The 25,612-nt window shown below is 36.8% G+C and overlaps 3 protein-coding genes across 6 annotated transcripts in view; 2 read left to right on the top strand and 1 right to left on the bottom strand.

Moving 5' to 3' along the window:
- The window catches only part of swt1 (SWT1 RNA endoribonuclease homolog), a 31,596-nt gene extending 28,178 nt beyond the window's left edge, over positions 1–3,418 (bottom strand). For 2 of the 4 annotated variants that reach the window (XM_084090821.1, XM_084090820.1), the window contains exons 1-4: positions 3,264–3,390; positions 2,250–2,343; positions 1,978–2,042; positions 185–1,256 (exon numbers count right to left, since the gene is read on the bottom strand). In XM_084090821.1, the coding sequence (XP_083946947.1) occupies positions 185–1,256; positions 1,978–2,042; positions 2,250–2,333 (1,221 nt within the window). In that variant the 5' untranslated portion in view covers positions 2,334–2,343; positions 3,264–3,390. Of the gene's footprint in view, positions 1–184; positions 1,257–1,977; positions 2,043–2,249; positions 2,344–3,263 lie in introns of all 4 variants that reach the window. The other 2 variants (XM_084090823.1, XM_084090822.1) reach the window with 2 other exon arrangements.
- Positions 3,419–3,478: 60 nt separating this feature from the next.
- trmt1l (tRNA methyltransferase 1-like) lies at positions 3,479–9,779 on the top strand. The gene is made up of 16 exons (XM_084090825.1): positions 3,479–3,547; positions 5,128–5,259; positions 5,360–5,422; positions 5,528–5,641; positions 5,771–5,835; positions 6,031–6,187; positions 6,815–6,935; positions 7,288–7,367; positions 7,441–7,684; positions 7,772–7,984; positions 8,075–8,265; positions 8,445–8,523; positions 8,643–8,809; positions 8,976–9,041; positions 9,198–9,327; positions 9,425–9,779. The coding sequence occupies exons 1-16, from the start codon at positions 3,487–3,489 to the stop codon at positions 9,615–9,617; spliced, it is 2,076 nt and encodes a 691-aa protein (XP_083946951.1). The 5' UTR covers positions 3,479–3,486; the 3' UTR covers positions 9,618–9,779.
- Positions 9,780–12,891: 3,112 nt separating this feature from the next.
- Positions 12,892–25,393, top strand: niban1a (niban apoptosis regulator 1a; the record flags this gene model as incomplete). Its single annotated transcript, XM_084091287.1, has 14 exons — positions 12,892–12,943; positions 16,364–16,494; positions 16,584–16,712; positions 16,796–16,910; positions 19,033–19,197; positions 19,298–19,413; positions 20,468–20,572; positions 20,876–21,038; positions 22,302–22,489; positions 23,266–23,409; positions 23,509–23,619; positions 23,697–23,804; positions 23,925–24,036; positions 24,432–25,393. 14 exons carry the CDS (start codon positions 12,892–12,894, stop codon positions 25,337–25,339), a joined length of 2,547 nt encoding a protein of 848 aa, XP_083947413.1. The 3' UTR covers positions 25,340–25,393.
- Positions 25,394–25,612: the final 219 nt, after the last annotated feature.

Raw genomic sequence — 25,612 nt, forward strand, 5'->3', positions numbered from 1 at the left:
GTGTTCAAATACTTATTTTCCTCACTATATATATATATATATATATATATATATATATATATATATATATATATATATATATATATATATATATATATATATATATATATATATATATATATATATATATATATATATATATATACAGAGAGAGAGAGAGAGAGAAGAGAGAGAAGACACTTACATTTTGTGCATTACAGAAAGTATTGTTTTGTATCGAGACCTCTCTTGTTTTGTCTGTGTGCACTTGCTGGACTTGGTGAGAAACATATGAAGGAGGTGATGGGCAAAGAGAAGAGAGTTTATGAGAGGTTTGAGGCAAAACCTCTTTAGGCCTCTGTACTTGCTGCTGTTTGATAAAATATTTGCGTTTGGGTGTAGTAGAACCAGGAAGAGAAGGCTGAGTGGAACATTGAGTACTGCTATCTGAAGAATGCACATTAAACATATTTGTGTTTGTCCAAACTTTAACAGCACTGGCTTTCTTTGGAATCTTGAAACTGACTTTTGCTGTGGGACCACCAAAGGATGGCTTTTTTTCTTTTAAGATTTCACCAGGTACATTGCCCAACTGTACATGGTCTTGCTTCTTGGGTGAAATATCCTTTAGTAATTTCAGTTTAGATCCAGAATTTACATGTTTCACTACTGGCAAAGCTTCTTTGGAGTTGTCATTCACAGTTTTACCACAAGAACTCTGTGCACCAACAGTTTGGTCGAACTTCTTGGAACTCCTGCCCACCAACATTTCTTTTTGAACTTCAGAATTAAAGTCTGCTTGTGCTACTTTGGTCATGTTATTGACATCTCTTCGTTTGGGTTCAGCCTGAAGTTCTGGTGACAAAGTCCTCTTCATGGGTTTCCTCTTTTTCTCCTGGAGTTTCTCAGTGGAAGAATCATCCTTTGCAGGCGTCCGCCTGCAATCCTCTGTTGCAGATCTCCTCGAGACTAGCTCCTGTCTCTTCTTCTCCAAATCCTTTGAAGAAGGCTGGTTTGATCCTGCATGCCTGCTGGAGCTTTTCCCTGAGACATGGGCGCTTGCGATTTCATGCTTCCCTTTGGGATTCACTTGCTCTTTATAATGTGTGACAGGTGACTTGAAAACTGGCCTGGAATTCACAGTTGCTTTGCTTTCTCTGGATCTTTCTTTCTTCCTCTTGCTTTCTCCAGCATCGGTCTTCTTTAATTTTGTATCAAATCCTCTTGCTGATGGTGAGTCAATAGCCCTCCTCCATTTAGCTTCATCTCTGTCAGAACTGTAAATCAATGAGAAGTCTTTATTGAATAGATAACAACTCACAATAAATATTTGGTGAGGAAATGGTAAATAAGGAAATATTGGAAAAGAAAATGCTTTCTGTATTTACTTTCTTTACATTAGGTGCCTTGATTAAGTTCTTTCTTTATTTTGTATATGCATATATTGCTCTTAGTTCTCAAAAAGTTTGTTTGCTCGCATGTGTAGCTCAGGAAGCTGAAGCAGGGTAAAAGGCTCTAACCACAATAACGCTAAGTCGTGACCTTTCCGTAATGCATGCAGATGGTATAACACCTGTAAGCGAGACACGTACATGATGAACTTGCGGTTAGAACATCTATTTACTCTCAGGTGCACTTGGAAGTGCTATGCAATTATTTGGCATCACTTATGACGTATTTGCTATATGCAGATGCAAAATGTAGTATCCTCTAACCAAATAATCATTGATTAAACTCATTACTCATTTTATCAACAACTTTTATTGTATCCTGATTTCGTAAACTGCATCAATTTTTAAAAGGTTTCATGATCTAGCACATTCTTATCTGTCATTGACCCTTGAATAAATTAAAAGACTTTCTTACACACTGTCAGTTGTATACATTATATTATATTGTAAACACAATATGTACAACTATATAAAACAAGTATGTACAAACACTCAAAAATGTATTCTAATTCTAAATTCTACTAATATTTTACACCCCGAGACCCACCTTACATACCGATGATGATGTTTGTGTTTGCTCTTTGGGCTGCTCAATCTCTTTGTGCCTTTCTCCTATGACCAAAAACATTCGCTCTTTTACCAAATGCTTTTATCCAAGATAACTGACGTACAAACAAGAATTAATGTTAATAATTGAATGCTAATTTGAATGAACATGTCAAAAAATAAATGAGAAAAAAAAGAGAATAACTCAGATGTTAGGAATAACTAGATTAGAAACTGCACATTCCAACAACGATTATGTTGCAGATTCCTCACCTTCTTCTCATCCTCACGCAAAGAGCTTGATGACATTCTTTCATCCTTTTTGTGTTTCTTCTTCTTTGATTTCTTGCTAGACATCCTCAAAACCCTGCGAAAGAACAGAAATTTTTTTGGGAAAATGATTCAGTCTCTTACATTAAATCAAAAATACAGCGTCTAATGTAAAAAAAAAAATCCACAGGTTGGTTGTTTGTTACTGTTAAGAGGACAGCAGTACAGCATGGATTGAAATGCGCCAGTGTTGTAATTGTTATAAAAAAATCTTTTTCTTTTATTAAAATAAAGCTTAAATAAATTGTAATATAAATATTATAAGAAACACTTTCACTTGAAATGTGTAAACCAAAATTAGATATGTCTAAATGTAACTAAATGAAGTAAGTTTAAGTTGACCTTCAAAAGACTGAAATAAAAATAAATTAAAAATGAATAGTAAAGTTATATAAATAAAAGCACATAACAAAATTACTAAAACGATTTATCAAAAAAAACATGGGAAGGTAAGGACATCTAGCTTTAGATTTTGTTTACATATAGATTTCTGCTACAATAATAACAGTATAACTTTTTATATATAGTCCTTTTCATACAAGAAAGAATGTAGTACTTTAGAGAGCATTTCTAGTCAGAACGAAGTACAAAGTGCTAGCTGCTAAACGTTTTTCTCCCAAGAGCTGCATATCAGCGAATCCCAAACAAAAATCCTGTTCATCCTTGAGAAACAGATAACTGCCCATGTAAACCAAGAGAACGTAAAGCACTCAATGAAATATCGTTAGTAAGTGTGTAAGTACTTGTAAATATGTGGCAACTTTAGGTCATACACAAATACAACTGTGACAGGGATGTCAAAGGAATACTAACATTGCAGCACATATTTTCTGACCAAATGTCTACAACTTCAAATCTTATACTGAGAAACATGGAATTCAAGCGTCTACAAGAGTCTAAGTTAACTTTATACGTTTTAGTTTTATTTTCTACAGCTTCAGTGAGAAAGAGGTTTACCTATCACAAGCGGGAGGAATGTTGTTGAATACGACACCGAATGACAGAAGGTAAAAAATTCTTCAAGCAGTAAGAGCTGTTCACTTCACCACTTGCTTACATTTGTCGCTGATGAATTCACTTCCGCCCTTTTAGTTTGCGTAGTTTACTGGAACAGGATTGGTGCGGCCCCACAACGCTCAATACGTACGGATACGAATTCTACTTAAGCTAGTTTGGGAAAATGGCGGAGATCAAGGAAGGGGACGCTGAGCAACTTCACCAGGAGGACGCTAATATAAAAGGCAAAATAATTTGAATTAATAATGATACATTTATTCAACCCTGTTTTGCAGGTTCCTTAAATAACACTCAGCATTTAGAAATTTTGTATTTTATGCAATTTATCCTTAATGCGCCTTCAAAACTGCTGAAGTAAATATAGGCCTCCTCATGGAGCTCCACCATAGGACCTAGGTGTAAATAATGTAAATGTTCTAAACGCAAATATTCTCAGCGCATATCGACAAAGAACTGACATGTCACTTGGTTGCAAAAACTTTTAATCAATCGATGCATTATCTGAGTTAAACAATAAATTGTGAATAACTGTAATGTATAAATGTAGCACTGGTCTTACCGCGGAGCTCCGCATCAGGGCCGTTCTGCTTGGAAACATCAGCCTCAGAAAGCGGGATTGGTTACTCCATGGAAATGTACATGGGTTAACATATGAGGGCGCTCCAGTATTGTTGTTGTGGTTTAAAAAAAATAAAAAAAAGTTTTCTTCTTTACAGTGTCTGCAATGCGAGCGATGCGCTGTAATCTATCATACGTCCTCCTGACTGAGACTTTTCTGCAAAACTCAACCTCTACGCCGCTAAACATAATCCATTCAAACTTCGTTTTGTTGAAAATTCTACGAATTTATCATTGTATTTTTTTATTATAAATTGTGTTGTTTAAAAGTTTAACGTTAATTTCTCCCATTTCCTAGGCTGTCATAATTATGTGATTAAAAAGTTTATTAAAAAAATTAAATTATTACATAAATATGATAACGAGTCGTAATTATTATAAAATAAAATACTTTTTATGCAATAATTTTAACTTTATCTCATTTTAACTTAACTTTATAATTATGATTTATCAAAGCATGATTTATTTTTCTCATGTGACCAAATCTAACCAATCCAAATTGTTCACACAATAAATCCTAAAATTATTATTATCCTGAAATGAATTCTTTCCTCATTTAAAATATCCTAATTTTAAATGTGTATTATTTTCCAGATGTATTTTCCAATTTTAACGTCAAATGTCTTGGCCTGGAACAAGGGTGAAACAATACAATCTCTCTCTCTCTCTCTCTCTCTCTCTCTCTCTCTCTCTCTCTCTCTCTCTCTCTCTCTCTCTCTCTCTCTCTCTCTCTCTCTCTCTCTCTCTCTCTCTCTCTCTCTCTCTCTCTCTCTCTCTCTCTCTCTCTCTCTCTCTATATATCTATATATCTATATATATATATATATATATATATATATATATATATATATATATATATATAAATAAAGGTTTAAAAAAATAAATAAGACATTGTACCAAGGCAATTTTAATGTGGTATTCATATGACAACAACAAAAAGAAGTTGTTATAATAAAAAAATCAACCCCGGGACATACAAATGACTGTTAGTCGAAGAAAACCCCAATTGATTGTGGTTGTACAGTATGAATGCAATTGTAATTTTCATCAATGCGAAATATATAATATTTTTAATTTATTAAATATTTAATTAACTAATGATATTTTCATAAAGAAACTCTTTCGTCTTTAAATTTGCTTCAATATACAGTATTTTGCTGAAGTGTGAATTTGTTTGTATTAACAGACACTGGGACTGATACCAGTAAGATCCTCGCTGAATCTGTGGAGCGTGAGCAATTGCCAACTCACCCAGAAACTACTACTCCAGTGAAAACAGAGGACAAAAATGGACAAACATCCTCCACTGTCGTGTCAGGTAAATATTCAACAGTATATGATGATTATCACACTCCTCACACAGGATGTCTCTCAGCATTGTTAAATCACTGAATTGAAATCATCTGTCTCTGTTTCAGAGAGACATGTGTCTATTCAAACCACCCTGGAGGGGCTCGAAATGCTTGTGGATTTAAATGGAGGTACTTAAACCAGAAGTACCTGTTTATTCTGTCTGTTTATTACAACCATCAGCAGACCACTTGAATCTGAAGCTAATAAATATCTCTGTTCATTGATTTTGACAGCCGGGAGGAAGTCTTGTCCATTGTGTCCAGAAGAGAAATTTAAGGCCTGTTACAGTCATAAACTCAGACGACACCTGCAGAACTTGCACTGGAAAGTTTACGTGGAATTTGAAAGTAAATGGTTCCCTTTGGCAGCTAATTTTCTTTTCCAACGCACATCTGAAAGCAGTTGCTTCTGGTTAGCAGCTAATTCATGCGTGAAAATTTTGCTTGGGTAAATGAACTTTGTTTCCTCTCCTGCAGGCCAAAGGATGTGCATCTGTCATCTGCCTTGCCGACAACTCAAGTCCAGTCTAGGCTCTGACCAGGTAAGATGACGTGTTATGAAGTGTTTCTTCCCATACACATCCCATGGCTGTAATTATATTGCTGACCCCAGCCGTAAATATAAATATCCAGCCGTAGCCCTGTTTGCCTTGTTTATCTGTGCCAGTTTATCAGGAAAAATTCAGTCGCATCCTCTTGAATTAATACATTCATGTATTTGTTCCCCTCATCTCCAGACTCAAAGCAGACTTGTGGCTCACTACCATTGTGTGGTTTGCTCTGTCACTATTGCTCGCAAGACAGACATGATCAGTCATCTCAAACGCCACTTCAACAAGGGTGAGACAGAGGCCAGCTATTCAGGCAGCTCAGATGTACCCTTTGAGCAACCTGGTGAGCCTTTACTCTATTGCTGTTTAAAATGTTTTATATGCTTCCTCGTTTGATGTGCTTTACTGACATGACTGATAATTGTGCATTTGTGCTGACAGCGCCTCAAAGGGTGAGAACCGCTCTGAACCGTATGAACAGGATGCCAGTTTGTTGATGTGGAATAATGTAGATGTTGGGATTGTTTTCATAAAAATAATAGTTCCATTTTTTTGTGGTATGTCCTTTTAACCTTTTGAATTTTCAGGTAGGGTAAGAATGAATAGGCAGGCTAAATCTAACCTAAACCATACAGCATTCAGCCGCTCACAGGATGAAGTTCTTCAGGAGTGATGTGAAAGATCCCCTTGTGGTTCATGTTCAGGCCTTGGCCTTTGCTTTTTAAAGTAAGAGACTCCTGTGAGACACAGGAGGTGGTTGTAACAATAAAATGCTTTAATTCGTTGCAGCACTAAGCAATTAATTCTTTCAACTGCATATTAAATCCACTCATTAGGGTATTTATGTAGGCAGCATCTAAAGAGCGTTGTACTCCTCAGCCTTTTTACCGTTTTTTAAGGATGCAATTCCTCTGCATTTAGTCAATATTTACCAAATTATTTGTCCGCATTGATTCTCTTTCTTTCTCAGTCCCAGGTGGACAGGCTTATGAGATTATGAAAGAACTGGGCACCAATGTCCAGCTCCTGCCCAACCACACCACACCCCAGAAGACAGACACCTACTTCAACCGCAAGATGAAGACGAACAGGTTGGAGAATTTTTTTTATTTGACGATCAACTCGTTATGAGATTTAAATGTGTACCTCGTAAAAGATTAATGTGTAAACCCACATTACAATAAAATAATGATTTGTACTTTAGCATCTTAAGTGTAACTTTGGCTGAAGTTATACTTAATTATATACTTAATATTTTATTTCTGTTTATATAAATATATAATATTTAGACAAATAATACAAAAATAGGCCTACCTATGGGTCATGGACACCCTGTTGAAAAACCCTATAATAAAGTCAAAAAATGCCCCCCAAAAAATCCTTCATACTCTTATTGTGTTGATTATTTGATGATTGTATCACACTAAAATGTGATTGTTGTAGGCAGCTGGTGTTCTGCTCTCTTGCTGTTCTTGCTGAGGAGAGAAATCCACTCGAATGTCTCGATGCCTTTGGAGCGACTGGTAGGAAATTTACTGTACAGAAAGAGCTAACATCTCATGATGAAAATTTGCAACATATTGATCCTTTTTGTAGGTATCATGGGTTTGCAGTGGGCAAAGCATCTGCGCAACTCTGTAAAGGTTACTATAAATGACTTGAGCGAAGCTTGCGTGAAGATGATTAAGGAGAATTGTCATCTGAACCACATCCGAGTAGAGGGCACTCGTACGGGCCGGCAGCTCGACGGAGCGGGAGATGCAGACTCGCCCATTGCCTCCGTGGAGGTGGTGAAGATGGACGCCAATGTCATCATGCACCTGAGACCCTTTGACTACATGTGAGTGAGAGACTGATGAACTGTTGGTCATAATGACTAAAAACATTGTACCCGTAATAATTTATTGCATTCTTGTTTTTAAATCAGACACCTTGACCCATTTGGAACGGCTGTAAACTATCTGGACGCTGCTTTCCGTAACGTTCGGAACCTGGGCATTGTCTCTGTGACGTCGACAGACACCGGTTCCCTTTACTCTAAATCCCTGAATGTGACGCTTCGACATTACGGTTGCCAGATAGTCCGAACCGAGTATTACAGGGAACTCGCAGCACGTATGGTATTGGCATCAGTGGCCAGGTGGGCAGGTCTTTCTGAAATGAATCAGCATGCACCTATTTATTTTATTACACAGTTTGCAAACCGTCTTGTTAATGCATGTCATTTCAGGGCGGCTGCACGCTGCAACAAAGGGATTGAAGTGCTGTTGGCCGTAGCTCTTGAGCACTTTGTCCTCGTGGTGGTGCGAGTTCTTAGAGGGCCCACCCAGGCAGACGAGTCCTCTAAGAAACTGCGGCAGCTGTTGCACTGCCAGTGGTGTGAAGAAAGGGTGTTCCTCAAGCCAGGAAGCATGGTGGAAGGTGAGAAAGCACTTGTACAAACAAACAGCTGCATCCTAATAGTGTCCCTGTAGCCAAAATAGTCAAGCATGGCAACAGTAACGGCAAGGTCATGGGTTTGATTCCCATAGAATGCATGAACTGATCAAATGTATAACTGCCAAATCCATAAATGTAAATACATGTTCTTGCTTATACAGAAAATCTGTACAGACAGCTGCCCTGCCAGTGCCATGGGAGTATGCCAGGAAAAACCGCAGTAGAGCTTGGACCACTTTGGTGAGATGATGTCATTCATGCTTTTTTTTGTTTGTTTACAAAACACTTATAATGATAATGCTTAATTCTTTCATTAATGACTATCATTTTTTTTCTTTTTTATCCTTTCCATCCACCAGGGCCGGTCCTCTGTTTAACACTGGATTTCTGAGGCGGATGTTGGTGGCAACAGTGCAGCACAATATGGAAGACATCCAGCCTCTGGTGAAGACACTCATTTGTGAAGCTGACTGCACCACTCTCAAACCTTTCCCTGTCCCGGGATTCTCTGCCTTCTCCAACCAAGGTGTGTTTGGGTGTGCAAGTTTTTGCCCATCACTGTTTTTTGAGTAATATTCTGGTTATTCATCGTCAAATACAACGTGGAGATGATAAATCTGAACTTGTTTTTTCAGCATAACTTGATTTTTGCCTTGTATTTTTCAATTAATTTGACTTTTTTTTTTTTCTAGTGGAGTGTGGTGTGGTCATAAAAACTTTACAGAAGGTTGAAGAGGCGGATACATCTGACCAGTCAGGTATTTGTTGCTTTATCAATGTCTTTTATCTGCTGTTCTCAGGGATTTAACTGTTCCTAGGTTATCCCAGATTAAGTAGGGTTTATGGTTGAATATAAACTGAAATAGATTAATTGCATAGAAAATAGTGTATTTTCTTTGACTTTTTGTGTTCAGGGAAAAGAAAGCCCACAGGGGAGGACTGTGGGAATGTGATGAAGAAAGTCAAATCAGATACATCTTTGGAGCATCCAGCGTTCTACTACAGCATCCATCGGCACAGCATCCGCGGCATGAACATGCCTAAGTTAGTCAGCGCAGACTTCTCCATACACTGTCATGTATTGATGTACAATTCATAATACATGTAGAATCTGACACTGAGGTTTGTTGCTCTCTCTCAGGCTGAATAAGTTCCTGCAGTATCTCACGGAGGCCGGGTTTAGAGTGAGCCGCACACACTTTGACCCAACGGGCGTGCGGACCGACGCCACCCTGGCACAGTTTAAGGAAGTGCTTACAAAATACAGCGTGCCTACCTACTCATCCGCCCCTCAAAGCAACGCTGTCAGCTCAGACCGACGTCTAACTCTCTGACTTTAGATGCTGTGCCCGTGTGAGAGACAGCACAGAGGTCAACTGTGGCTATTTTTATTGATGACTTTTCCTGTTTATTTTAGAAATTTTCAATGACAACTTGAGTAAGTTCTGGATAAGAAACAACAGTTTCATCTGAATTAAAAGGGTTGTTTCAATTGTGTTGATGTTTTTTGTGGATTGTACTGAGGCTTTGACCCATTAAAGGGCATAATAGTGTTTGAATAATCAGTCTGTGTTGACGGTGATGCACTATTGACTTTTATTCTTTGGTTTTTGAATTTCTAAAAATATTTATAAAGACTCTGTCAAAGGTTTATATTTAACTTGCCTGATCTGATTTTTTATTTCACTTAACTTTTGCTTTTTTTTCTTTTTTTTTAAGATTGCTAACAGTTGTGCTGTATAACATACATATATAAACATTTTACATTATATGTGTATATTATAATTTATATTTAAATATAATATTAAAATTATATAATTATTAATTATTATTATTAAACATTGACAAAGTGCTTGAATTGAATTGAATTGATTTTATTTGACATGGACATACAATGACATAGGACGAACCATATGTATTAGTATGAGTGTTATAGCACACATGCTAATTTTCAACACCTGTCCACGGGAGCCTTTTAGCAAAGAAATACAATATCAAGACTAATATCACAATAATAATAACGATATTAACAAAAAATAACTACAGTATACCATATAGCTAAAAAAAAAAAAATCAAGAAGAATAAACAACAAAACATCAGAATCAAAGACTATTAATAGTAGGCAATTCATGTGAGCACTGTCGCTTTGTTTTTAGCCATTGTTTAAGTCCTCTTTTAAAAGCATTTCCATCGGTCTCTAGTTTTAAATCAGTGGGTAAAGCATTCCAGAGATTTGGCCCCTTTACTGAGAAAGCAGACTGACCGAACGAGGTCTTACACTTCGGGACTAGACAGTTACCTCTGACAGTGGCTCGTGTGTTCGCCCGATGAGGGCTTTGACGCCTACTTACTAGTTTAGAAAATGATGGTGAGACATGATTATTTAGACATTTATAAACCAATGTAATATAATTAAAATCAATAAAACTTTCAAAGCCCAAAAGCTTATGCTTTCTCAAAACATCACAATGATGCCATCTCATGGGTTTCTTGTCCATAATTTTTATTGCCTGTTTGTAAATTGAGAAAATTGGTTTTAATTTAGATGGAGATGCTTGTGACCATGATGTAATACAGTATGATAGATGTGAAAATATCATTGAATGCATATATAGTATAGCAGTGTGACAAGACAAATCCCTTCTGATAAAACGGAAACAATTTATAGTTGGTTTGACCTTCTTGCAGATGTGCTTAACGTGATTATCAAAATTTAAATTTTTGTCCAGAATAATTCCAAGATACTTGACTTCATTTACTGCTTCTATTACCTCATTTTTTATCTGTACCTCAAATATATTACTTATAGGCCTATTTCGTATAGAGAAACAAATGGAAACAGTTTTTTTAACATTAAGAGATAAATGAGATAACGCCAGCCATTTAGAGATATTCTGTAATGCCTTTGTCAGGTGCTCACCTGCCAGACTTGGTGTTTTAGCAGAAACATGAACCACTGTGTCGTCCACATACATCTGACAATTTACCCCCGGACAGCATTTTGGTAGGTCGTTTATATACATTGTAAACAGCAATGGGCCAAGTACAGACCCTTGCGGTACTCCCATGTTGTTAGCATGTAGAGGTGACTTAACCCCATTGACCCTAACACATTGCTGTCTCCCACCCAGATAAGACCTAAACCACTGTAAAGCTTCAGAGGATATTTTAAATTGATTTAATTTATGTAGTAAAATACTATGATTTACAGTGTCAAATGCCTTTTTTAGGTCCAGAAACACTGCCCCGACAACATTTCCTTTATCCAGTGTTTCTTTAATTTTGTCAAGCAGATAACAGTTAGCTGTTTCTGTTGAATGTTTGTCTCTAAATCCAAAGTGCAATGGATAAAGCAGCTGGTTAGACTCTAAATGTTCCGATAGTTGCTCTGCGACAATTTTTTCCAGAATTTTAGAAACTACCGGAAGGATAGCAATAGGCCTATAATTGCTTGCTACTTCCTTATCACCTGATTTATAGACTGGTACAATTATTGCTGTTTTCCAGCTCTCTGGGAAAACTTTTGTTTGTATTGATAAATTTACTAAATAAGTAATTGGCTCTAACAGACAGCTTTCATATCTCTTGATTAATGCAGCATGTATGTTGTAAATGTCTTTAGACCTGGAGTTACTCATATTTACAATCACCTTTTTAACTTTATCACAAGATACCTCTTTAATACAGAATAAGCCTGTGTGGACATTGTCAGGCTTTTCAAGAGATGACTCGATACACTTAAAATTACTAGCTAAATCTTGTACAGATTTGATAAAAAAAAGTATTAAAAGCATTTGCAATAGCCTTACCATGAATCAAGTTATGACAAACTTTAAGATCACTTATTTGTGAGTATTTTTTTCTGCTTGAATTGGATAGTCTATTTATATGTTGCCACAATTTAGAACTATTTCCACTAGCTTCTTCAATTAGTTTAGAAAAATAATTAGTCTTGGCCTTTCGCAACTCTGATACTACTTTACTTTATTAAATGTGTTCAGATTTTATATGATTCATCAGCTTGAAAATGACGTGTGTATCATCAATTAGAGCCACGCCAGCTTTATTTGTATAGTACATTATCTAGAACTCTCTGAAATGCACTAAAATTATCTTACTGGTATGACAGTTTGAATAGAAACTGTTCGTGGTAATAAACCTTAATGGAATCAAGTCTGTCTAGTATGTCACACATGTATAGTATTTCACAAACCAAGATGTAACAAAACATACCATGGTTCTTCCTTGAAGCACCCTGGAGTCTCTTCCACTGTTACTCTGGTAACTTTGATCACAGCTCAGATACTCATATTCACAGAGAAGCCTGATTTATAAAACACATATCATATAGCATGTTGTTTTCATGAAATCAGGCTGTGACTGTGTCAAAACTTAGTGAGCTGCCTCCCTAGACAGCATTTTGGGCATCACAGGTCATCTAGGTAGACAGCTCCTTGATTGTCCTGATGCAACAGTTTCATTCATGCCACTCCCACAGTCCTGAAATATAACACCTGCTTTCAGATTCTCCTTCAGTTGTGAATGCAGAGACATTGAATCAACTTCACTAGAGCAGAAAAGAGCTCACCTGAACTAAGCAGAGCAGTATGGGAACATCGTCCAGCTTACTGGATGAAAATAAATCCAACTACATAAAAGGTATGTGTTTAGGAACTTTATGTGGTCATTCTAAGTCACTAAGTGGTGTGGCATAGTTTATGACTGTGGAAATAGCAGTAATGTTAGTATGTCTTCCGATGCTCTTAAATAATAATAATAATAGGTTGCTGAAACGTTTCACTATACTGCAGGGATATGGGCAGATGGTGGATGTTTCTGAAATTGCAGATTGAAATGCATGATATATTTTCTGTTGTCCTAAATTGCATGACCATTCAGTGTTAGAATTTGTTTTGAATTTGGACTTGTAAATGACTACCATTAGTGTCCATTAGATCACTGTAGTCACTCTACCCTCTTACCTGAAAAGTGAGAGGCAGAAACCTGTTTGTTTTCTTCTTGCCATTTCAGACTATATGGGTGGAGGTTTTTGGTGTGTGTCAGAGATTAAAGGATTACAATCAGCTCTGCTATTTGCTCAAATGGAAAAACAGCCAGTGTTTGCAATTCACATCTGTAGTTTGTAAAGAAAGAGTGATGTTAGCAGACAAAACGTGCCGAAAGAGCATTACAGCATTGAGTGTATTTTCGGAATGTGTTTTTTTATGCCCCATTTCATTCACAGAACTCAGTTTGAATTTTTAATGAAAAGCTCATTGTCCGGAAACGGGAACATGTGAGCCTGAAAATTGACAGGTGATAATTTCATTCGAAAAGGTCACTGCTGAAGTCAGCTCCCAAAGATTGTAAACACTATAGGGGGCATGTCTCCCAAATATCATATAAGTATTCAATATAATATATTGAATACTTATATGATATTTGGGAGACATGCCCCCTATAGTGTTTACAATCTTTGGGAGCTGACTTCAGCAGTGACCTTTTCGAATGAAATTAGTTTCAATAGTTTCTATAATAAATTAATAGTTTCTATAATAAATTATAGTTTCAAAATATGCCAATGAATAATCCGTATATTATACGGATTATTCATTGGCATATTTTGAAACTATAACCCTTCTATAACTTCTGAATATGTTGTTACAGGCTTGCAAAGTACCAATAGTATTTTGATGTGCATAACCTAATGTAAAAGCATTACATTATTTCAGCCCCATCACAATAAGTTGAATTATAATTTGTATTTTTCATATCTATGCATTTAACGTACATTTTTATTCAAAGCAATTTACAGAGCATTCAAGCTATTTGACATTCCCAGGTAACTGCTCCACATGCTACGCTCTACCAGTTGAGCAACACAAACATTTACAGATTGTTATGTCAATTCTGATAGTATCATAGTTTCTGTTACAAACCAACAATGGCTTTAACTAGAAAATATTGTCACATGACACCACACTTTTTACAAGTCAATGTTTTTTAGTTGCACACGCAGAGAAAACATGCCTTTTTTGGGAGCTTGACGCAGTTAATGTAAGTATAACGAAGAATAACAAAACCGTTGATGGGCCCCATTGACTTCCATAGTATGGAAAACAAATACTATGGAAGTCAATGGGGTCCCATGAAATGTTTGGTTACCAACATTCTTCAGAATAACTTCTTTTGTGTTTAGCAGAGGAAATAAATTCATACCGTTTTGTAACAACTTTAGGGTGAGGACATGATGACAGAATTTTCATTTTTGGGTGAACTATCCCTTTAAATCTGTCAGATGTGACTCTAGGTTTAGTATCATGTTAATTATGTCATTAAAACACATGGTAAACAAATGGGATCACTTCCTGAGAATGAGCTGACAGTAAACTCAAGTGCTGTCATTTCACACCTAAGGTTTAAACGAGAGTGTGTTGTCAACAGCTGCTCATTGTCAAGGAGTTTTTTCTTTCTTTCTCACACACACATATGTAGAGGCGTTCACGAACATTCCCTTGTCAACCTTGTACTCTTGCTGAAGTGTTGGTGAAGTGTGATGATGTCTGTGTTGAGGTATGTTCATACAGAACTGGCTTTACAGGCCATGCCATGTCACAAACATCTGTTGTTGGCAAAGTATCTTACATGTCAGAGCTCAAGAATTCAAGACATCTCAAACTACTGTACAGTTCCTTCCAAAATGAATATCTCTCTTACACAAAACAATAGTTTTAAGAAGACTGCATGAAGAAATGCACACTGGCGAGAGAGTGAAAATAATGACAGAGCGGCTCGTTACTTTCACTACGTTGTGAAGTATGATGGAAGTGAATGCCATAGCTCTCAGCTGTCGTCTAAATTTATCTGTTACGTAATGTAAGGCTCTAAAATCGTATAAACAATTAAAAATGAGGAAATTAAAAAAGTAGAAACCATTCTGGTTTAGGTGTTAAATCCTAAAGTTCAGTCTGTTTCAGGAAAACAGAACGTAATTCTGTGGGTAAGGGCGCAGTGTTATAGCTATTCCATTAAGTGTTTTGAGTCATAGCTGATTCTTTTGTTTATTTTAGAACGACTTGAATACTGTACTGACCAATCAGCACCCAGAATTGGAACTTTCCATTTCCAATGATATAATAACACTTGTAGTAATAAATAGCCTGGAGATTATTCATATACCATGCCTCATGTAAGTCATGTTTATGTGGTATATGTTCTCATGCCACCAAAACAGGTTGGACACATTGATGGTGCGTTCTTCTCCAGGTGAAGCGCTAAGTGGAATTAAAGAGAGATTTTGAAAAACTCATGAAACATTTTCCTTTAAGGTTTCATTTGTTAAGATTATAAACTACATTAGTAAACGTGAACTAACAATGAAAATACTTTTAAAGCATTTTCTTTTAATCTTAGTTCATGATAATTTCAGCATTTACTAATAGATTGTTTAAAAAAAAGATGTACTAGTAGGCCTATCTGTTAAAATTATTTAATGGAACTAATCTAATATGAATAACAATAAACAGTTAACAAAGATGAATACATACTGTATCAAATGTATTGCTCATTGTTAGATGATGGGACCTTATTGTAAAGTTTTACTAATCAAAACAACATTCTGTGTGACAGAAAAAAACAGCAAAGAGAAGTGGAAGGAAATGTTAGGTTAGCGAATGTACCTGAAATATCGTCTATTCAGTAGTTTATGCCCTTTTGATTCTTCTAGCTGTAATATAGCATGACATATAATTTAACTGATTTATATAAACACATGTACGAAACAAAGTTGGGTTTCGTTAAATAAAGGTAAAGTGTAATTTTTGCAGCACTAGCATCACCTAGCCCCTTGCTTGGCCCCAATCTCAGGGCATGAGCTAATGTTACATGCTTACATGCTATTATTATTATGATACATAGTAAAGTAGGCTATGACTAAGTAAATGTTTGATCAATGCACGCCATATGAAATCGTGCTGAACAAGTAGGCAGTTGTTTGTAATTATTTGAGAGTAAAAAAGACCTGTTTGACTTCTAGTCTTTTAAATATTGTAATGACCTCAGCATTGTTTTGTATTGCAGGGCAAGTGGATGAGAAATTTAAGAAGTTCACACCGATTTATAGGAAACAATATTCTCTGGCTTACCTGTCCCAGATCCAAGATGAACTTGAACAACGCAAAGAGGAACGCACACAGTTCCTCAAACAACGGGTAGGAATCAGATCTCAGATACGGATTTAACAGACATATCTGAATTAATTTATTCTTATGAGATCGACATATTATATTTAATTATCCAGGCCCCTCCAGACTCTGGAAAGGTGATGTATGAGGAATTTGTCCGGTACTTTGATGACGGCAGGAAGTGGAAAGAGAGATATATTGTGATGCGTGCCTGTCACATCCTGGAGTGCCACGAGAGCTACAAGGTATTAGCCATTATTCACCATCTGAGAATGAACATTTGCTGACTGAGGTAATGATAACATTTCCTACCTCTGCTTTCCTGCAGGCGTATGTGAAAGGTGCCCCTCCAACACACAGACTGATGCCTACAGGGGGCACCATTCTGACTACAGAAGAAAAATACATGGAAATGATTGACCAGGCCTGCCCTTGCACCAACAGTGAGTAAAATTAATTAAAGGGGTCATATGATGCCATTTTTGTACAAGCTAATATGATTGTTTAGGGTCTAAATTAAAAGTTTGTGATATACTTTAATTTAAAATTCTCATTAGTATTGTAAGAAAATACTCATTTTACCTGGTCAATAACAGCTCTGTTTTCAGCATGCCGTTTAAGTGCATGTGTCTTTAAATGATAATGAGCTTTGCTCACCCCGCCCCTCTGTTCTGTGCGTACACCGTTTGTAACACAACACAATAACCATAACGCGTTGTTCATTATAAACGTGGGATTATTAATTATATTGAGAATGTCGTACATAGAAAACATGCCGTAATGTACCGAGTGTAAACAGCCGCATTCATCGTGAAGCGTGCAGCAAGCAATTTGCAAAGATTAATATAAATATTAATATAAAGGTTAATAAAACGTTACACTCACTTCTTCTTCTGGAGCTGCAGCAGGAACACGAATAGTGGGACCGATCCTTTTTTCAGGAGCAGCTTCTTAGCAAAACCAGCTTTATAACGTTACTGACCCTCGTTTGTAAAGCAGTCTGGTGTGTGAAATGATTCGCGCAAACATGAAAGCATTGACGTTGATCGTGGGGAATATTCCCTTTGAAAACAAACTCAGCTGCGCGTCTTCAGCGGTTTGGATTTAGGAACATCAAAATGACTGCTGTGTTCCTTATTACACCCAAGAACAGAACACCACAATCGCCATTCTGCTCATAGACAGTGCTCCAGCGTATCAACAATGACGCACGGACTATGATTGACAGCTCGCTCAAGAGTGAGGGCGGGTCTGTGTTGAAACTGCTGTCAATCAACAATCGTGGGAGGGGCGTCGATTTTGTGACGTCACAAAATCGAACGGCTTGATTTGAGACAGGGGAAAAACATATAAGAAGATTAAAAAAAAAAAAACACTGGATGGATTTTTATAATTTTATGATGGTTGTGTACAGGCACTGCCAACACACATTTCAGTACAATCAACTTGTAAAAGTGCATGTACCATTATATGACCCCTTTAAGAGTAGGCTATATAGGCATATATTTTAAGTGAGCTAATTTTACACTTTTTCAGCAATTGTTAAAGACCAGATAAATTTGAACGAACATTCTATTAATGTTACTGGAAAAACATTTGTTCATAACTTTGAGAGAACCTTTCCAGCTATGTTAGCTAAAGTTCCCTGTTAGCTGGGTAGACAGTCGTTTCATATTAGTTGGGTTCAACACATGCCATGTAGCATAAATTGACACACAAAAGAAGATATTTTGAAGAATGTTGGTAACCAAATAGTTGATGGGCCCCAATGACTTCCATTTAATTGTTTTCCCCTCCATACTATGGAAGTCAATGGGGCTGATCAAATGTTTGGTTAACCATTTTCTTCAAAATATCTTCTTTTGTGTTCAGCAGAAGAAATGTATACATGTTTGGAACAGCTTGAGGGTGAGTAAATGTTGACAGAATTTTCATTTTTGGATGAACTCTCCCTTTACAGTAAGTCAAGTCACATTTATTTATATAGCAGATTATGTCAAAGCAGCTTCACAGTAATAAACAGGAAAATAACAGTGTTAATGTTGTAGAATTAATCAACTATGAAACAAATTCAGTTTCAGTAAAGCAGCTCTATTTACAGTGAATTATTATTAAGCATCAGTGTTGATTCAGTATAGTTCAATAAGTGTCAATGTTACAAAGTTCCTGTTATTATCCAGCTCAGCTCAATTCATATCAAATTTCATTCTCATTCAATAGTCTCAGTGCAGTTGAATCTATAATATTACTGAATATTGTCTTTTAAAACCCATTCATTACTGAGCTAATGATAAATGTTATTTTGTTTTTAATAGAACATGACTTCATTTCAATTTGGCATAAAATCAAAATTGACCCAATTTAATGGTATTATTGTGAACGATTCATCCATGCATTACTTAAGAGTTCTGTTTTTGTTTTCTATAAATCATCATCATTTATTTACTGAAAAGATTTATGAATAACATAATATATAATATACAATAATGTTATACATACAGTAAACATAATGGTGAATTAACTTACATAATGGAGTAAAATGTGATTGTGTGTGTTATGATGCAGATGTCCAGGAGGATTTCGCGCCCCCTGTGGCGGACATGCCGGGGGAGTATCCAGTTTATCTTAGACTTCCGTACCGCCGAGATTCCTATTTCTGTTTCCGAGATGAAAACTCTCAAGCTGAATTCATCTCGGTCTTATCTGACTGCATTCGCCACCAGAACAAAGGTATCACTTTCACTGTAATAAAACCAGTGCCAGTGGAAGTTGTGGTGTAAATAAATAGATCAGCTTATATTAAACTGAAAACATTTGGTCTATTCAACAGATTTTCTCAAGAAGAAGACGTGTGAGGTTAAAGCTTTCCTCAAAGCCGTTCAGCTCTATAGGCAGGAGAATGGCCAGTATGAATCATGGGATATGCTCATAGGCAGTGATGTGCGGGTAGGTGTCCTTCAACATTTCTGCTGGTTCACATTGACTGCACATGTTGTCTGAAACTTAAACCATTTTTTGGAAAATAAACAAGATAGCTTTTGTTCTTCTAGAATGGCATGGAATGTTCTAGCTTTTGAAATGTTTTGTAATTTACTGTGACAGTTATGACAATCTTTATCATTATAAATGGCTGGAACCAAGTTGCAAAACATATTTCCATATTTGGTATAATTAGGCATTTTTCCAAAATAATTAGTTTTCCTCACTAAATGGTAGATTTGAATATAATTTGAAATGTTTTCCCTGTTGTGTAATTCATACAGTCGTAAGATTGTATTATCTGTACTCAGTCTCCAAAACCCCAAGTCAGGTTTCTGATGCTCAAATCAGAGCATCTGTGGAATCTGAGTAATGCTGCACACAGGCAGTTTCACTGTAGTTTCACCTGTTAAAGCCAACGTGACAATGAACTATCGATACACCACATTTGTCAGTGCATCTCACAGCACATATTATTTTAACTTTCTGTTAGAAGAACTTTCTGTGCCATGAAGTGTCCTGAAACTCACAGTATGAACACTGTGAAATATATATATATATATATATATATATATATATATATATATATATATATATATATATATATATATATCATATATTATCATCTTATATTATGATATATTATCATACTTTTTCTGCAGTTTCCTAAAACTATTTGATACTTTTCTGTGCTTGAATCATGGATAAGGAGGTAAAATCATAGTAAAACTTGGCTTTGATTGGCTTATTACTTTAGTATTTCATTATTAATGTTGTTAACTGTTGTCACATTAGTCTGTTCATTTAAACGTGTTTGAGAAATGACTGAAGGCAGATCAATGATTGATTTTGTGGTTTTAGGAAAACATATCAGTCTAGTCTGTGGTTTAAGTTTACATAAATTGTGCCACCTTTGGGGTTTAGCAATGCGGTGTTTGCGCTCAATGTTTATTAAGTCTTGTTTAGCTACAGATGTATGTGTAATATTTCTGAATCTGTGTTTGTTTGTGTGTGTGTTTAGGGTCTTGCTAATCTGTTCATGGAGGACTTAATGCCCTATCTGGAGAAAGAACTGCAGCCATGTATGAAGAGCAAAAGAGCAGACAAGAGAAGAGTGTGGTTTGCAGTGCGTCTCTTTTCTGTCCTAGTGATTGTACAAATTGTTTCCCATTATGGCATTGGGTTTCTCCAGAACCAGTCCTTTATACTTGAAACTTTGGGTGTGTGATGTTGACGTACATGTAGGATGCCGCACACCCAAATAGCTTTAGGCCAGGGAGGCCAGAAATGTCCCTTTGGTGTTTCCTTAAGGGTGGGACAAACCAGAAACATACCAGAAACACATTACATTCCATAGCTGTGATTATGGACGTTACAAAAACTTATGTAACAGTTATTAATTAATTGACCCCTGCCATTTGTCTCATAGACAGTTGAAGCTGCTTATTTTCTGCTGCAAGAACATTTAATGCAAAGGCTGACCGCACTGAAGGAGGAGTGCAAAGACATGGCGAAAGAGCAGGAGGCACGCATGCGCTCTGACATGGACCAGATCATCAGCTCAAGAGCTTTCCTGGAGAGCAAACTCAGAGGTACATGATCACACTAAAAATGTGTCAATTTCAAGCTTTAAGAGCCTTGAAACTGAAAACTGTCACTTGCCAAACATTGATGTACACTACCTTTCACATTTAAAAAATAAAATAAAATGATACTTTAATGAAGCAATTCACTTTATAATCATAAATGAATCCTGAAAAAAAGATAATTCCACAAAAATATAAAGAAGAATAAATGTTCTCGGCATCGGTAATAATAAGAAATGTTTCTTGAGCGCCAAACCAGCATATTAGAATGATTTCTGAAGGATCATGTGACACTGAAGACTGGAGTAATGGAACCATACATTTCAAACATTATATATTTCAAAATATATCAAAATAGAAAATAGAAACTTTAAAAAATATTAGTAAGTTTAATAAAAATTGTAATGTGAGCATTCGAGATCTTATCAACCCCAGACTTTTGAACGGTAGTGTATGCATATATGAATAAAATATGTGAGCCTGGATCACAAAACCAGTCACAAGTCGCATGGGTATATTTGTGGCAATAGCCAACATTGTATGGGTTAAAATTATCGATTTTTCTTATATGCCAAAAATCATTAGGATATTAAGTAAATATCCATGTTCCATGAAGATATTTTGTAAAGTTTCCTACCGTAAATATATAAAACATTTATTTTTGTGAGTGAATGCAGCACAATCGCGAACATAAATGGACAACTTTAAAGGCGATTTTTCTCAATGTTTCGATTTTTTCAATAGCTGTATCTCGGCCAAATATTGTCCTATCCTAACAAACAATACACCAATGAAAAGCTTATTTATTCAGCTTCCAGATGATGTATAAATCTCAGTTTCAAAAAAATGACCCATGTGACTTGTTTTGTGGTCCAGGGTCATATATATAAAATATTGTGTAATATAAATATCTCACAAAATGTATATTTCATTTGAATGGCCATCAGTAAAGCAAGTTGGTTTACACTTTATTTTAAGGTGTCCTTGTTGCAGTGTACTTATACATTTAAGTACGGAGTAAAATTAATTAACACTTCTATTAGCATGCACTTACTAGGGTTGGGAATATGGTTTGGTTAAGGGTTAGTTGGGTGTAATTATGCATAATTTACTGTTATTACAACAGTAATGTTATATGTAACAAGAAAGTCTTACCCGCAAGATGTCTTTTGGCCTTAGTTACTCTGTTGTAAAAATTAGTATATGTGGGTGTTTACCATATCTGAGTCTATGTACTGTACCATATTTTTACTCTCTCAATCTGGGTAGCTATGGTAGATGAGCCAGCAAAAAAATACTGCACTGAGCAGGTGCAGCCTTACCTGCCGGCCGTCTTGGAGGAAGTGATGGGGCCCATCAGCCTGGGCTTCATAGAGGCCCGGGACTTGAGCGAGGGCATGATGGAACAGCTTTGTCAGGACTTTGAGGATGCTGACCAGAGGGAGGAACTCCGTCAGGTGAGAGGAGCTAAAGAATTTATGATTAAGCAGCATAAACAGTCCATACATCTTGTGCATTATATTCCATTTCTTAAGCCAAATTATTATTATTTTTTATATTAAAGGTGCTCTAAGCAATGTTGGGTGACGTCACTTCTTGTTGACGTTCGAAGTATTGTCAAACAAAACGGAGGCTAGCTCGACCCTCCCTCCTCATCATCTCGTCCCCTCCCCCTCCCTTCCGTGCTTCCTGAAACAGACATGAACGAGTCGGAGGCTTTTCCAATTTAAATTCGGGACTTCGCACGTTCCTTCTCCCTTTCCCTCTTTTTTGCTATTTGTTCATTGGAACGTCGTCTCTATATCAAAATTCAAGAGAATATAATTCTAACGTTAGTCGTTGTCTAGGACATCTCTCCTCTAGCTAACTTCCCTCTTCATGCTTCTCTCTCCTCCACTCCCCACACCCCCCTTATGTGCACACGCACTAATCCCTCAACACCCACCCCCAAATCATTCTTGTCGTTTATTGGCTGGAACACTGTCTGTTATGTTTCGTGGTCCAGGCTGGGCCAGTTTGTTTTTGTTGCCGTTTGTGGAGCCTGGGCTGTCTACAGAGACCGTGTTTTTTTACAGTGTGTTCAGGGGACAGGCAGCTAGCGGATAGTGAGGAGATGTTTGCTGTATGTGACAAAAAATGTTTTGGCCTAAAAAACGCGTGACATTGCTTAGAACAACTTTAATACTAGCCTTTATATTAAAACAACTCTTCTTCTGTTGCTCTCTTTCTTAAGGCTCTGTTTAAGATGAGTAAGGCTCATTTACAGAGCTGTTATGACAAAGTGAGTGGACTGGCAGATCACATCCAAGAGCTACAGCAAACCTTCAACTATTGCATCAAAGGTTTGGCGAACAGCATAGAGATCGACTTAAAACAGGTACCCAAAACTAGCCAATTCTGAATTGCTTGCATACACTCTATAGTCTTTCTGTGATCGATTAGGGTTTCAGACGTGTCTGTTGTGTGATGGTTTTAGCTGATGGAGAATCTAGAGTACACCTTTGAGCTGCTCGTGCAAAAGGCTCTGGAGGACCCATCTATCAACCTCACGATGGCTATGCAAAAGGCTTCGAACAGGGTTCTGAAGGTAAGCATTTAACTTTTCTTTTACAAACACAAATGGCTGTGTCAAACTGCTTAGCTTCATTTATCTTTGTTCTACAGCAATTTGACTACGACAGCAGCACAGTGAGAAAGAGGATCCTTCAGGAAGCTTTGATCAACATCACTCTACCCAGCATCAAGAAGCATCTGGCCCCATCCTTCAAAGAGGTACATTTGAGATCAGTCGCATAATGACACAGAAATACGAGCACTAACAGCTTAAATATACAAAACATACATGTTTGATATTTACTAATAGACATGTCTTTTCTTAAAATGTACCTTTAGGAACTACCTAAATTTGAGCAATACATATTCGCCGATTATTCAAACTTCATCAGTGTGGAAAACGTGTATGAGGACATTATCCACCAGATACTGGAAAAGGACATCAGCATGGGTATGTCACATGATCACAACAAGTTTTCTCGCAAAGATGTTATTAATATCAGGCATTATTTAGTACAAAACACAGTTTTAAAAGTATTAAAATAAAATTCATGCATTTTTGCATGAGGATGATGTCTATATAAAAAAAGTCGAAAAAAGAAATAGAGTTTAAAAAAAATTGGGATCCGTAAGATTTTTTTTAAATGAAATTAATCCTTTTATTCAGCAAGAATGCATTAAATTGATCAAAAGTGACGGTAAAGACTTTTACATTATTAAAAAAAGATTTCTATTTTGAATAAATGCTTTGAAATGAACTCACTATTTATCATATATTTTAGCATTTTCGGCAATTTATCATTGCCTAAAACATTCTCGAATCTGATTTGTGCTTTTGATTGGCAGTGGTCAAGGAGGCAGCCAGCTTGAAGAAATTCAACCTGTTGACAGAGAGCAGATACAACTTCAGTGTGTCCAGCCTGTCCTCCTCTCCCCCGGGATCTGCACCCAGCAGCCCAGGACACTTAAATACCTCCCCGAGCCTGCGTATGCCCCTGCCGCCCTCCCCGCTGCTGGGCAACGGCATGACAGCAAACAAATCCGTGACTGTTCACCCGCTAAAGTCAGAAAGTAGCACACTGAGCCAAGCTCTGCCTGTCATGGGAAAAATCGGTGATGGAGAGAACAAGACACTCTTAGAGGAGAGCAGTGATGATGGATTTGCCACTGCCGAAACGTCAACCTCGATTACGTCAGCCGAGACTAAACCAGAACTCATAACCACCACAATCGCCACGGATGTCGTTCCCACCCCTGTTATTATGGTAACAGAAGGCACAGAAAGCGCTGGTACTTCTAGTTCACCAAAAGGAGATGCTGCAACTTTTTCAGACTTTGCTTTTGCCACAATAGCCATCAGTCCGATCTGTATGAAAACCTCTGGCTCTGGTGGTGACCCTGTTGAAACGGAGGACAACAGCAAACCAGCGGTTTCGTCAGATGATCCAGCCCAGATTAAAGCACCGATACGTGATGAAAGCACATATCCAATAGCCGTTTGCTTATCTATTGAAGATGCAGAAGCTGGAGATATCTATAAAGAGGTCACAGACAAACAAGTTATGGATCTTCCAGAAAAAGCCTCAGAAACCCAGTCTTCGCCACACCTAGAGGAGGAAACCAGGCCCCTGGGCTGTGTGAAGGAGATCCGTGACCTGGTAACGGAGGTTATTGAAGTCGAGGAGGTGCTTCAGATTTGCAAAGACATTGAAGAAAAAGGTCAAATGTTCGAGGAACCAGAAGCTATAGTTTAAGATTTAATGACCGTGTCAGTACTTTACTCAACTTGTTCACACCTCCATTTTTCTGTGTGAAGAGACAAATTGTACATTTTGAACTTGGTTTCTTCATTGTGCAGGAGGTAATTATAATTTACTGTATGTATGTATATATATATATATATATATATATATATATATATATATATATAATAAATGAATACTTTATTCAGCAAGGATGTACTTTCAATTCATCAAAGAATCCTGAGAAAATGCATGTTTCCATTTAAATAAGGAGTTATTAAAAAC

This window comes from Abramis brama, assembly GCF_963993115.1.
Source record: "Abramis brama genome assembly, chromosome: 18".
Taxonomy (NCBI): Eukaryota; Metazoa; Chordata; class Actinopteri; order Cypriniformes; family Leuciscidae; genus Abramis; species Abramis brama.